Here is a 12,984-nt window from a genome sequence, read left to right as displayed (position 1 = left end):
GTTAATGTTTACTCCAGCTTCAAATTACTTTACATTTATGGATGTATTTATGTATATGCTGCACGCAGCCAGTGGAACGGAAGATCTGTGAGGGTCAGGAGTATTTCCTTTTTTGGCTTTTGTATCCAACTGGCAGAGTTCCTAATATGTGATTAATAAATATTTGTCAAATAGAACTGAATTTATCAACACGTCCTAGTCACTTGATTTCATTCCTCCTCCGAAAAAATATGTTCCTTTGATGTTAGGATTCTTACTTACAAGGTACTAAGTGGAATTGAGGAGATGATGGTTAAATCTAGTTTAGCACTGATTTAATCCTACAACAAATAATGGTTTCCCTGTGATATAATGACTGGTGAATACTCAGTGTGGGGCATTTAAGGAGGAGCTCTCAGGGCCAGGAAGAGAAGCTCTGAGAGGCTGAGACAGATTCGTTCCAGCGTCCTCCTTCGTTGTGGCTGGAGGCTCAAGCACAAACCTTAGATTGGGAGACATTGGGAGGGAGCTAGAGACAGAAGCTGGCTGAGGCAGAGGGCGGGCGGCAGGAGCTCTCGGAACCAAGGAGAGAGACGGGCCTCTGAGGAAGCTAACGGCCGTTAGGAGACTAGACTTGGAAAGAGACAATAAAACTCTAACCCCTGGCTGCACTAGTGATTACTGAACTGAAAGGGAGGCTGCCTCCGGGAGCCCCCCAAGAAACCTGCTCCCCAGAACATTGCCATTTGACTTCTGAGACAGAATTGACGAATCAACCTTATGATCTTATGACTTCACATTATTCATTCTCCTTGTGTATTTGAAACACCTTCGGAGAAGATGCGAGTTTCTAGTCCACGCTTTGCCTAAGGCCCCAGCCGTACTGTCCACACTCCTCAGCAATGCCTCCAGCAGCTCAGTTTCAAGGAGCGGAGGACAACAGCATACAGAATCAGGGGGGCCTTCTTTAGGGGGAGGGGAAGGCAGAGGGGGCCGCAGAGCCCTTCCGGCTGGGATGCTTTGGATCGTTAGGGGTGGTCCCAGCTGGTGCTGGGCTGCACTGATGAAAAGCCTCGGGGTCATTCACAGAACCCCTCCCCGAACCAGTCCTGTTACACATTCAGATAGAGAGCAGCTACAGAAAGCTGCTCCCTCGTTCCTCCAGGCGGGCAGGATCAGACACCCGGGTGAAACCTGCCGGCCCTGCTCGGAGCCCCCAAAGGAAGGGGCTGGGGGAGGGGCTGGGGAGGGCCGGGAAAGCATCCGAGAGCCCAGCCCACATGCCACAGAGGGATATCAGGCGGTCAGATCAGCCTGCGCTGTTACCGTGGTTACGTGTACAATCCCAGTGCTCCCAGGCTGGTGGAGCCGTGAGCCAGGGGTGGGCTTTGGCCACTTATCTCCCTGCAGATCTCACTCCGGGACCCAGAGCTGCAGGTCCTTTCCCTTCAGCCAGGCAGAGCTGGACCTGCAAGGGGGGCGGCGGAGGGAGGGGGAGAGCTGTGACTGTGAGGGTGGTTGTGGGAGAGGGATGTCCACCGGCGATTCGGGTCTCGCAAGTGATGAGGGCACAGACATCGCGTCTGAGGAACGGTTCTGCCCACGGGGCCCGCGTCTTGTGGAAACAACTGTACCGAATTAGCTGCATCTACAGCGGGGAAAGGGCGCAGGGCCTGAAGAAGGCAGAGCGTCTGTAACCCGGCGCTGGGGAGCACGGCATGCGGGCCAAACTCCTGAACTTCCCGGAGCATTCCCCGCGGCGCTAGAAGACCCTCCCCAAGAAGTCCTGATGAATCACCAAAGTTCTCCAAGAGCCGGGGGAAGGGGGCCGCAGAGGCTGGCGAGGTTGTTCCCGTATCCCCGGACGGTGTGAGGACACTGAGTGAGGGCTTTGTGCCTTGTTACTGATTTTGGCTTCCCGAGCTCTTATTAGTAGGCATTTATTAAGCACTGCACGCACTGAGTGCACCCCAAAGTGTGGGCCTTTTTTTCCAGCCGCCACTTCACTTTCTCCCCCATTGTCCCGTCTCCCGCTGCCCCGCGTGCCCACCTCCCCCCACCGACCTCCCACATCCCTCCTCTCCCTCCGAAGCCCGACTCCCTTTCCCTCCCCCTGAGCTCAAGGGAAGAAGGCGGGCTCAATCTCCTCCTCCAAACAATCACTCAAATCCAATCAACCTATTCCTCACCCGGGCCCGCCCCCCCGGTTCCATCTCCCCAATCCTCGCAGCGCTTCTCCTCCGCTCCCTCCCCCTCTGACCGGACCAATCGTGGGGCTGATATCGGACCTGGTCCCCGCCCTCCCCTCCCTCCTCCACTTTCCCTCTGCTACGCGGGCGGCTGCGGGGACGGCTTTCTGGTGGGGAGCCGTCCGCCTCTTCGCTTCTCCCGCGGGTGCCGGCGCTGCGTAGGGAGCGGAGCGGGCGGCGGGGCCCGGCTGCGTGGGACTGCTGCGTGGGGGCGCTGCTGCGCGGCGCTCAGCGGCTGGGCCAGCGCCGAGAGTTGCTGGGGAGCGAGCCCGCAGAGGGTCCCGGCCAAGGCCCGGGGGCACGAGGGGTGGGCTGCTGCGCGGGCTGGAGGGTGCGGGAAGCCCTTGAGCTCTTCCGCGTCGCTCGGCTCCAGAGGTCCGGGTCTGAGAAGGGGACTGTGCTGAGGCTGGACCCAGCTGTGCGAGCAGACGAAGCCTCCGCCCCCCGGGAGGCGGACTGGAACCTCGGTGCCTCCGTTCCCCCCCCAGGACTCCCCCGCAGCCGGGGCTCGCTCCCCGGGCGGTTTTGAAATTCCTGGAGGACGAGTGAGTGCTGGAGGTGCCGTCGCCGCGCGCCGGAGCGAGCCGGGCCTCGCTCCTTCCATCCTAACAGGTTTGGGGGCGGGGGCGGGAGGAGGCTCCCAGCGGACCGGACCCCGAGTCTCCGATTCCTCCCTCGCTGGGACCCAGAAGCCCTCCTGAAGCCTCTCCTGATAGACGAGCTGAGCGCGCGGGACGCCCCTCAGCGGAGCTGGCCGCGCTTGGCCGGGGGGGCGCCCCTCGGGGGAGCACCGCGGAGCCTGTGACCTGGGAAGCCTTCTGGAGTTTTGTTTCTTCTCCCCTTGGAGATGCTCGGACTGTTCCCTCGCTGCCGCTGCTGCTCCTGCGAAGCCTTTGGGGGCAGTGAGCTTCCATCCCGGGCCAGCTTCCCCCGCGTGAGGAGACCCAGGCGTCTGAACTTGAGACTTTGTGCTTATTCCGACTGAGACTCCCCGCCCCCCTCCGCCGGCACCCGCTTCTCTGAGAGTTGGACGGCCCCGGGGCCTGTGGTTCGCCGCCCTCCCGGTTGAGAAGAGAGGGTGGGAAGGAGACTGTGGTAGTTGTTTGCTTTGGACCCGCGGTGCGGGCTTCAGTCTCAGGGAACTTGCCCATGGCTTTCTTGATGAAGAAGAAGAAATTTAAATTTCAAACCACTTTTACTCTGGAGGAGCTCACGGCGGTCCCCTTCGTGAATGGCGTGCTGTTCTGCAAAATCCGGCTGCTGGACGGCGGGGACTTCGCCAGCCTCTCGTCCAGGTAGGAACCGTGCTCTTTAACCGGGGTCCGGGCTGCACGTGCTCGTGCGGGGCGGGGGCACAGTCTGGGGCCCCGCAGCTCCGTCTGTCAGGCAGATGGAGAGGGCACAGCTGGAAAGCCCCAGCGCGCGCGGGCGAGCTTCGGGTAAGTGGGTCAGGGACTTCCACAATGATTTTGTACTACTCCCCTTGCAGCCAGGGGCAGATTTTAAAATGCCTTCGAGGTGCTTAATGGGAAAGTTTCCTCGGTGCCTTAAGAATCTTTGCTCAGGCAGCCCTCCGAAGATGGGTGGTTGCAAGAATTCTGTCATTGCAGATGAGGGTTGTGAGGCTGTCACTCAGGGTAAGGGTCAGAAGCCGTCTCAAGCTCCGGGGTCACGCCACGCTTCTAGATGATTTCCGTCCATTCCAGGGCCTTCTGAAGCAGCCTCTAACAGGAGCCAGTGTCTAGCACTCATCGATTGGCAGTAGTAGTGCCAGTTATTTATTTCTACTTTTTTTCTTCCCTTGAGACATCTAAAAGCACTTTTCTAGTAGACATAAATGGTTCAGCTGGTTCAGAAGAGGAGGGAAGGCCCCAGCTCCTCCATCTTGCCCTCATTCATCTCATCTTCCCCTTTCTGAATGTCCAGACTGCTATTTTCAGAAGCAGGTACAAGTTCCCCGTAGCTGGTTTGAAGTTAGAACGTAGTAGGGGCTTACTGAATGTTAATTGATTTGCTGACTGAAATAATTTTGCTCGGTGCTCCCCTGCCCCAGAGAGGGTAAGGTGCCCAGACCACTGCTGTGCCCCTCCTCGCTGGCATTGCTGTGCTCTTAGGGCTGCAGGAGTTGCTTTGCATTGCAAATGGCCTTGTAAAAAAGGACTGCTTGTTGGCAGGGTTCTGGGAGTCTCGGATTAGCTTGGTGAGTTATGCTCCCCACCTGTACTGATCCAGCTGACTAACCGCCGGCTGGGAACACCACGCAAATGGTGCTGAGGCCTTTTGAAAATAGATGGGCAGTCTCAATGCTGCACCTTGCTGCGCGTTGTTAATTGGTGCTGGGCCCCAACAGGATGGCCCTGCCCCCCAAGTGTTTTTGACATCTTCTTCCTGCTGTTCTCTGTAACTGTGGAACCTGCCCCAGATAATCCCCTGAATTCCTGATCTTTGCTTGCCTACTTAAAGCCTTGTGGGAAGAACTGGACGGACAGGGTGGCCTTGAAACCTGTTGCTCAGTTTTCTCAGAGGACAATTTATCCCCCTTAGATCCCTGGGGGCCCCTCTGCTTTCGGGCAAATCTCAGAGCAGCCCTTTACTGTTAGGGGAGAGTGGTAAGGGGCCTTGTTTCTGAGTTACTAGGTGGAGTAGATTTGCAAATCCGGAGAGGAATGTATGAGTTTTTTCTCTGTCTCTGTCTCTGTCTGTCTCTGTCTCTCTCCGCCTCTCTCTGTCTCTGTCTGTCTCTGTCTCTGTCTCTCTCTCTCTCTCTCTCTCTCTCTCTCTCTCTCTCTCTCTCTCTCTCTCTCTCTCTCTTTCTCCTCTCTTTCTGTCTCTGTGTATCTTTCCCTTTTTTTTTCTCTCTATCTCTCTCCCTCCTCCCCTCCTCCCATCCTTCTAACAGAGCTATTGCTCAAATAGAAATTGCTCTGGGAAGAGTCACATCATAACAACTTTTCCTTCCACTCTCCTTCCCTGAAGATTTGAAGATTTGTAGAAGCGGCTTATCTGAGGAATAATTGCTATTTGCCTGTGCTGCCAGGGTGGGGGGCTGCAAGGGGAGTTTAGAGTCTTAGAAGCCATGTGAGGACCACCTAGGCCTGGCTAGCTAAGCTGTGTCTTCCCATCCCCTCTCCTCCTCCTTCCAGGCAGGTTGCAAGGCAGACAGCAATCACTTGCTTTGCTTGCCAGTCCTGGGGTCTGGTTGGCCCAGCTTCAGGCAGTGGCTCAGCAGGCCATGGGGTGCTGATGGCAGCTGGGCCCTAGAAGAAGACTTGCTATAATTTAAACCAGGTCCAGGGCAGTAGTTTTTCAGTTGTCCAGGCCAGTCATAAAGAAGCCTCTGGAACAGGGGGTAGCTGGCTGGCTGCTAAAGATTGCTTCAGCCCTCTTACCTGTCTGGCTTTTCTAGACGGGTGTAAACCTCCAATCTGCATCTGGAAAGTTACTGGTCTTGGCTAGAGTTACCTGGATTTCACCTTTCCCTAACCTTTCTTCTCCTGGCAAGGCTCTGGGCCTTCCCAGAAATTGGCTGAATTTTAACAGCTCTGTATCAGAATCTTTTGTGTGATCTCTGATGCATCTTTTCTTTTCTTTTTTTTTTTTTTGGTCACCTTGAGGGGAACAGAAGGTTGAAGAAAGCCTGGGGAGCTGCTTCAGAGTTTCCTTGCTTGGCTGAAGCAGGCTTGCCTGGGCCCAGAGCAGAGCTGGGACTTGTTAGGAGGCAGTCTAGGGTCTTGCTAATGCCAGAGTCCTGGGCCTTATCCATGGGAGAGACGGATTGTGGTGGCCCCTCCCCTCGATTGTTCCCGAGGGTGAGGGATAATCTGAAAAGGCCTGCTCTTGGACCAGTTGGGAGTGAGGAGCAGCAAGTGATAAGTGAGTTATTTAAAAAAGGGAATGATTAAGCCACCTCTCCTCCTTAGGCAGCCTACTAATACCCCTGAACACTCCAAGTCATTCAGTGTGATAGGTGATGTTGCAACCGGCCCCATTTGTTCTTAGGAGGCAGATTCAGAGCCACACCTCTGCAAGGCCTGGCTCCTTCCCTCGATTTTAGTCCACTCAGCCCCACAGCAAGTCCCTGGCTGAACAGCTTTCTTGCCTGATCCAATTTGAACAGGTAGAACAGGTGGTGTTGTTCTCATGGGATGGAGGCTGACTTGTTTGTTGTAATGTAAGCCTGTTGGTCTTGGGAGGAAAGGTAGAGATGTCAGAGGGACATGAAAACAAGACTGCCTTCCTTCTCTACTCTGCAGGGGCTTTGAGATGTGCATGGAATCCCATGTTTGGGTTTGGTCAGAACTAGTCCAGAGTTTAGAATAAATAACCAAGATTAGGAGAGGGAAGGAGTTTGGAGGGTTATAAGAGACCTTCCCTTAGGATGAGAGGCAGCTGTGGGACCAAATAGAACTCTAGAGTTGGACTCAGATCTGGCTTTGAATCCTGACTTTGTCACTTGTGTGACCTGGTCTCCACTTCCTCATCTGTGAAGGGAGGAGATAGATTAGACAGTCTCTAAGGCCCCTCTCAGCTCCAAATCTCTGAACCAAAGATGTATCTTGCCCTGCCCCTCCCAAGGGTCTAGGGCTCTAAATTAAGTTGGGAAGGTTACCCTCAGCCAGCAGTCATTCATTTAGCTAAGGCACTGGGCTAAATTCTAGACAAGCAAGGCAAACACCAAAGAGCGTCCCTGTCCTCAAGGAGCTGAGGGCTTTGAAGAAATGATTGGCTGCTGGCTGCTTAACCATCAAGTTTCTAGGGCTTTGGAGCATTTTGAAAAGAGTGGGTCAGTCAGCAGCTTCCCCAGCTGACTTAGCAAAAACCAAGTTCCTGGGCCTCAGAGGAAAGCCATCCAAACCTTTAAAAGCTCTTTAATGCATAGACCATCTATCCCACATGTCCTGGACTAGGTTCTTGCTCTCTCAGCCAGGCTGGAGAGCAGACCCTGCTGGCTTGAAGCATTTCCTGTAGCTGAGGTACCTCACCCAGGTGAGAGACAAACCTTGGATGCCAGGTGAGTGGTAAGGTGTGGAGATCTGGTTCTGAAATATGCTGATAGTTTAAAGGGACAGGTCATTCTTGATTTTTTTTTTTTTTTTTTCCCCTCCAGTTTTGACTCCTGAGCAGGTTTCTAATGATCATTTTCTGCATCTCTGGGAACAGGTTGCCTGGGTTCTTTCTGGCTCATTTCCGGAACCTGATGATAATTTTTTGTGTTGTTGTCTTCAGTCTTGTCTGACTCTTCATGACCCTTTCTGGAGTTTTCTTGGCAAAGATATTGGAGTGGTTTGCCATTTCCTTTCTCGATTCCTTTTACAAATGAGGAAACTGAGGGAATAGGGTTCAGTAACTTAAGATGACTAGTAAGTGTGAGTCTGGATTTGAACTCCAGTTTTCCTGACTCCAGGCCCAGTTCTCAATCCACTGTGCTCCCTAGCTGTCCAGTCCGAAAATAGTGCCCATCATTTTGATCTAGTTCAGTGTCTGCTTAGGTCACTGAACTTAATGTTTGTCTGACACATGCACACCCCACCCTACCCGGAGCCAGCAGCATCCCTGACTCCCCTCAGCTCAGACCATTGACCTGGCCTTAAAATAACCCAACCCAGAGGTGCCAAATGCCTCTCACCCCACAGTACTCTTGGAACACAGGACTGAGACCTTTTTGTAGTAATTAGGATATTTCATCTCACCAGGGATTTGTCAATGTGAGCAGATAATAAGTGACAGTGTAGCATAGTAGAGAGTTGACCTCAGAGCCGGAGGGGTTTTGTGAGGAGACCTACTCATGATATTTACTGGCTGGGTGCCTCTCTGTAAGTCATTTTAACTTGTCAAGGTTGTAGGCAGCTCTTCTAAGATTAAAAAATGTAGAGAAGGGGCTAAGCTGCATTGGCAGGGGAGCCTCCTTGTAATAAGAGCTTCCCAAGTCAGTGAAATCACAGGCCCAGTCCCTATCCTTATGCCTACCTAATGATTTAGGTTGGCAAAGCTTTTATGTAGGTTTTCTTAGTATAAATCCTAATTGAGGTATAGTACCTTCAGGCAAGTCCTCATCCCTTTAGGTTATTCCTCTCTGGTTTTCTGGGAGGGATTACTGTTTGGTTAGGTTCCTGAGCTCTGGGCCTTTAGAGCATCTCCACCTCCTGCCAGTGGAATCATAGGGAAAAGGAACTATGTGCTTTCTCTAGCTGGTCTATTGTGATAAAGCCCTCTATCATTCAACTAAATTGTAAAGTTTTACCTACTAAATAAATACATAGTTCTAAAAACTGGTATGATCTGGAAAGATCTGAGTAGAAGAACATAGGCTTTTTGCTTTGAAGAAAGCTAAGAATTCAGCAAAAGGGAATAGAGTACATACCAGACAAAGGAGACCTTGGACCACTGGTACAAAGGTATGAAAGTGAGAGGTGGGATGTCATGGATGGGAAACAGCTGATCAGCTAGACTAGAATAAAGAGTGTATGAAGGAGAGTGATTGAGACAAGTTTAGAGCAGGTAGATGGCAATCAGACTGTGGAAAGTTTTAAATGCCAGGGGAAGGATTCTTTTTATCCCAGAGGCAATCCCATTGAGGATTTTTGAGCAGAAATGACATTGTCAGGGCTTTGTATTATATAATGTGATCATTTATACAGCTCTATGGAGGATGGATTTTGGATACTGGAGAGCATGGAATTTGAGATCAATAGGAGATTCTCATTTGATCTTCCGGACACCCCGGTGAGTTAGGTGCTATTATCCTTATTTTACAATTGAGGAAACTGAGATAGATTAGAGGTGAATTGACTTGCCTAAGGTCACCCAGCTAGGCCCTGAGGCTAGATTTACTTTCAGCTCTTCCTAACTCCCGACCCAGTCTTCTAGATAGGTTTGACAAAGCCTGGTTACTGGTTAGATAATGAATTTTAGAGAGAAGAAACTCTACAGGATGATTCCACTATGATCTATCTTGAGAACTCTAGGAGACAGAGAATTTAAATTTGTTCTCCTTAAGGGAAATAATACCAGAGTTAAACAGATCCGCCTTCATGTGAGGCTTTCTTCCTTCTGGCCATAGCTAGGACTGGTTTGACAGCTTTCCTTGGTGCGTCCAGTTCAGTCCTTTGTTAACAACTCCCTGCAACTATATAGTGAATAGACAAGTAGATGAAGGACACTGGGGTCTGTGTACAACAGATTAGTCCTTTTAAGGTGCTATTTTTGCCTCCCTACCTCCTCCTCTGAACTTCTTTCTTGTGGAGAATGGCAGCAAAACTTTGTGTTCTGAGTCTAATTTAGATCTTCTCCAGATGCCTGATCATTGACATGAAGACAATAATGTTCTCATACAGTGGGGAACCACAGGACAGTCAGATTAGACTGTCCGGGGGCTCAGGGTGAGGCTGGAAGCCTTCTGGAGGGATGGATGCCCTTTCTAGAGGGAAGGGTTTGTCCTGGTTTGTGCCTGCTGCTACTTTCGGTCAGTTCTGAATGTGTCCTGTGCACTTTTAATTATCCGTCATCTCCCTCAGTAGAATGGAAGCTCCCTAAGGACATGGACTGATTTTCCCTTTTTATCCCCAAGCATTCAGCACAGTGCCTGGCACATTGTTTAATAAATGACTGCAGGCAAAGGGGGAGGCAGCAAAGGAGTTGGGTATAATAGAAGGTGGCCCTACGTGGGTTTAGAGTATTGCCGTGGGTCTGAGTCACTGACTGTGGGCAAAAGTTGGTCACGGCTGGCAGCAGCTAAGACCCTCTGAGACAGTCTGACTCTCCTGTTGGCTTCGTCTAGTTCTTTCAGGCTGCAACTGACTAAGTTGCTGACTCTCCGTCTTGTGATTTAAAAAAAAAAAAAAAGTTCTGGGAGAAGGAAAGGGCATTTTCTCCCCTGGACTGTCTGAGTACTGGGGCAAAGAGGAGAAACGATCTCTTGCTGGGGACAGGTTTAATTTCTGGGACCTGAGCTTCATCTGGGTCAGAGTAAGAGGGACCCATCCACCTCTCAGCCTGGGACCTCCAGGGAGTGGGTAGCACAGAGAACTCTCTTACACTCTAGCTTGTGAAAGGCTAGAAAAAAAGGCCTGCCCCATGTTGAGTGAGCCAGACAGAGGGTCCTTTGTGTTGTGATCGTGGTGCTCAGCTCCAAGAGGGTGAGAACTGGAGTTCTCCACTATAGACTAGGGGGTGCCAGGGCGGGGGACGGAGCAGAGAGAAGAGGCATTTTCATGCTGTCTGTTGGAACGTGCTTTATACTCTTGCTTCCTTTGGTTGTTACCTCAGCAAATGGGCTTCCCCAACCCTCTTAGAGAGGTAAAATAATGAGATGGAGACAGAAAAGAGAGAAAAAAGGAGATTCTTAGCTGAGATTCCAAAGGGAGGTGGAAAGGGGGTTGAGGCTCTAGTTGGCCAATGTGGAAACATTTTTTTTTTTTAACTGCTATAGAAAGATTGAATCACTCCAAATGTGAGAACTAGATTAGAGGGGCTCACCCTGATATTTCAGGCTTGCCTGTCTCCCAGTCCCACCATTGTCCCATTGTCCTGTATTTACAGTCCTGGGTTGGGTTTCCACATATGTGTTTTTGTTTTATATGTGGCATCTTGTAAAAACCAGGTCAGTGGCTCATTGAAATTTGTTTTAAATACTTCCTCCTTCGTGACTTGCTGGGCATAAAATACCCAGTTCTCCTCAGCCTTAAAAAAGCAAAAAAACAAAAATTTCTCTTCCCCTTGACCATACTGTCACTTTAAGCTCCTATTCTCTTCTGTCTCTTCATTTCATAGCCAATCCCCTAGAAAAAGCTGTGTCTCCTTATCTTTATTTCTTCTCTTCACACTTCTCAAAATGGTGGAGTGGGTAAAGTGCTGGATTTGGGGTCAGTAATAGCTGCTGCTCAGGGTCAGATCCCATTTCTGCCACCAAGCACCCATGTGACTTGAAACAAGACTTTTTAACCTCCAAGTCCCTTCATCTTGAAGATGAGGGGGTGCTGGACTTGTTGGGTCCAACTTTTCCTGACCTCATCTGCATTTTCTTGGCAGAGATATTAGAATAATTTGCCATTTCCTTCTGTAGCTCATTTTACAGATGAGGAAACTGAGGCAAGCAGGGTTAAGTGACTTGTACAGGATCAAACAGTAAGTGTCAAGGCTTGTCTGAGGTCAGATTTGAACTCAGGCCCTTTTAACTTCAGGGCAGGTGTTCTATCCACTGCACCACCTAGCTGCCCTGGAATAATGCCAACTCTGATTTTTTTTCCAGTCCTCATCCATCTTGACCTCCGTCTTGACCTCTTCCTCAGCATTTAGCACTTGCTCACCTCCTTTTCTTGGATTCTCTTTCTGAGTTTTTATGATCCTGCTCCCCTTGACTCTCCTACTCGCTTGACCACTTCTCTATAGCCTTTGTTGTCCCTTATGCTGCTCCCTGACGTGGGTGGACCCTAATGTGCACTCTGACCTGGGTCTCCTCTTTCTCTTGTGACCTCATCAGCTCCCATGAGTTCACTCTATGCAAATGACTGGGCACCTGGAGAATGCCAAGGCTGCCTATCATCTCCATCTAGCCGGCCCCACTCTCTCCTGAGTTCCAGGCTCACATTAGTAACAGCCTAGCAAAGGCTTCTCATTGGATGCCCCTTAGGCATCTCTAGTTCCACAGGTCCGAGACAAGGCTTGTGAGCTCCTCCTCAGAAGCTCCCTCCTCTTCTGGACTGCCTGTTTCTGCCCAGGGCATCCTTCCCATCACCATGTTCATCTCCTCAGAGCCGTTCTGACTTTTCCCTCAGCAGTCAGTTAGCTGATGAGCCAAACAACATCTTCTATATCCACCTTCTCCTCTCCACTTACATGGTTATCAGCCTCGATTATCCCCTCATGTTATAAGGATTTAGAGTTAATCATCTCTATGTGTATAGACGTTAAAGAAAATTATAGAATGAGATTTCTGGGCTCTTGCAGTAGTCTGCTCAAGGATCTCCTTGTCTCCCACCTCTCCTGTCTCCAATCCATCTTCCACCCAGCTGCCTAAGGCATAGCACTGCCTCTGTTAACCCCTGCTTAATAAACTCCTATCTCTCTGGGACCGCTAGGGTCCAGTGAAAACGAAAGGCCTTCAGAGTCTGGCTCAGGCCTACTTTTTCAGGCTTGTAATATTTCTTCCCATCTTGCATTCTTGACCATCCCCAAATGGCTTTGCTGTTCTACACATACACACACACACAGACAAACACACTCTTCCTTCTCCTATCTTTCCTTAGATGACCTCCCTCCCCCATGCCCTGGATATTCTCTCCTCACCTCTGCATGTTGGAATCCTAATTTATATCACAACACAGCTCAAGGGCTGCCTCTAGCCAGCTACTAGTGCTTTTTCTGGAATCTCCTTTTACTATTTTATATATGTACCTAGATGCATAAATGCTATCTTTCTGGATAGGATATGTCGCTTGAGAGAGGGGATGGTCTCCTTTCTGTCTTTGTATTCTTACATAGCAGGCACTTAATTGCTTACTAATGGAATGTTGTCCCTTTCCCCCCCAAAAAAAACTCTGTAGTATTAGTGGGCCATGTAGAACTGACATCATGTTGCTTATCTAATCAAAGGGTAGGAGGGGACAATTGGGAGGGAGAGATTTTGGAATTTTAAAAAATGAATGTTTTATAAAATCACACACACCACCCTCAAAAAAAAAAAAAAAAAGCGAGAGAGAGACAGACAGACAGACACGGACGAACGGACAGCTAGATGGCGCAGTGGATAGAGCACCAG

General features: G+C 50.5%; 1 protein-coding gene across 1 annotated transcript in view; it reads left to right on the top strand.

Moving 5' to 3' along the window:
- Nucleotides 1-2,321: 2,321 nt before the first annotated feature.
- Nucleotides 2,322-12,984, top strand: part of EEIG1 (estrogen-induced osteoclastogenesis regulator 1) — a 41,662-nt gene continuing 30,999 nt past the window's right edge. The window contains exon 1 of the mRNA XM_074293747.1: nt 2,322-3,523. Within this exon, the coding sequence (XP_074149848.1) occupies nt 3,378-3,523 (146 nt within the window). The 5' untranslated portion in view covers nt 2,322-3,377. The remainder of the gene's footprint in view (nt 3,524-12,984) is intronic.

Source organism: Sminthopsis crassicaudata, chromosome 2 (genome assembly GCF_048593235.1).
Source record: "Sminthopsis crassicaudata isolate SCR6 chromosome 2, ASM4859323v1, whole genome shotgun sequence".
Lineage (NCBI taxonomy): Eukaryota > Metazoa > Chordata > Mammalia > Dasyuromorphia > Dasyuridae > Sminthopsis > Sminthopsis crassicaudata.
The sequence above is the reverse complement of the archived record's forward strand: the minus strand, read 5'-3'. Positions and strand labels throughout refer to the sequence as shown.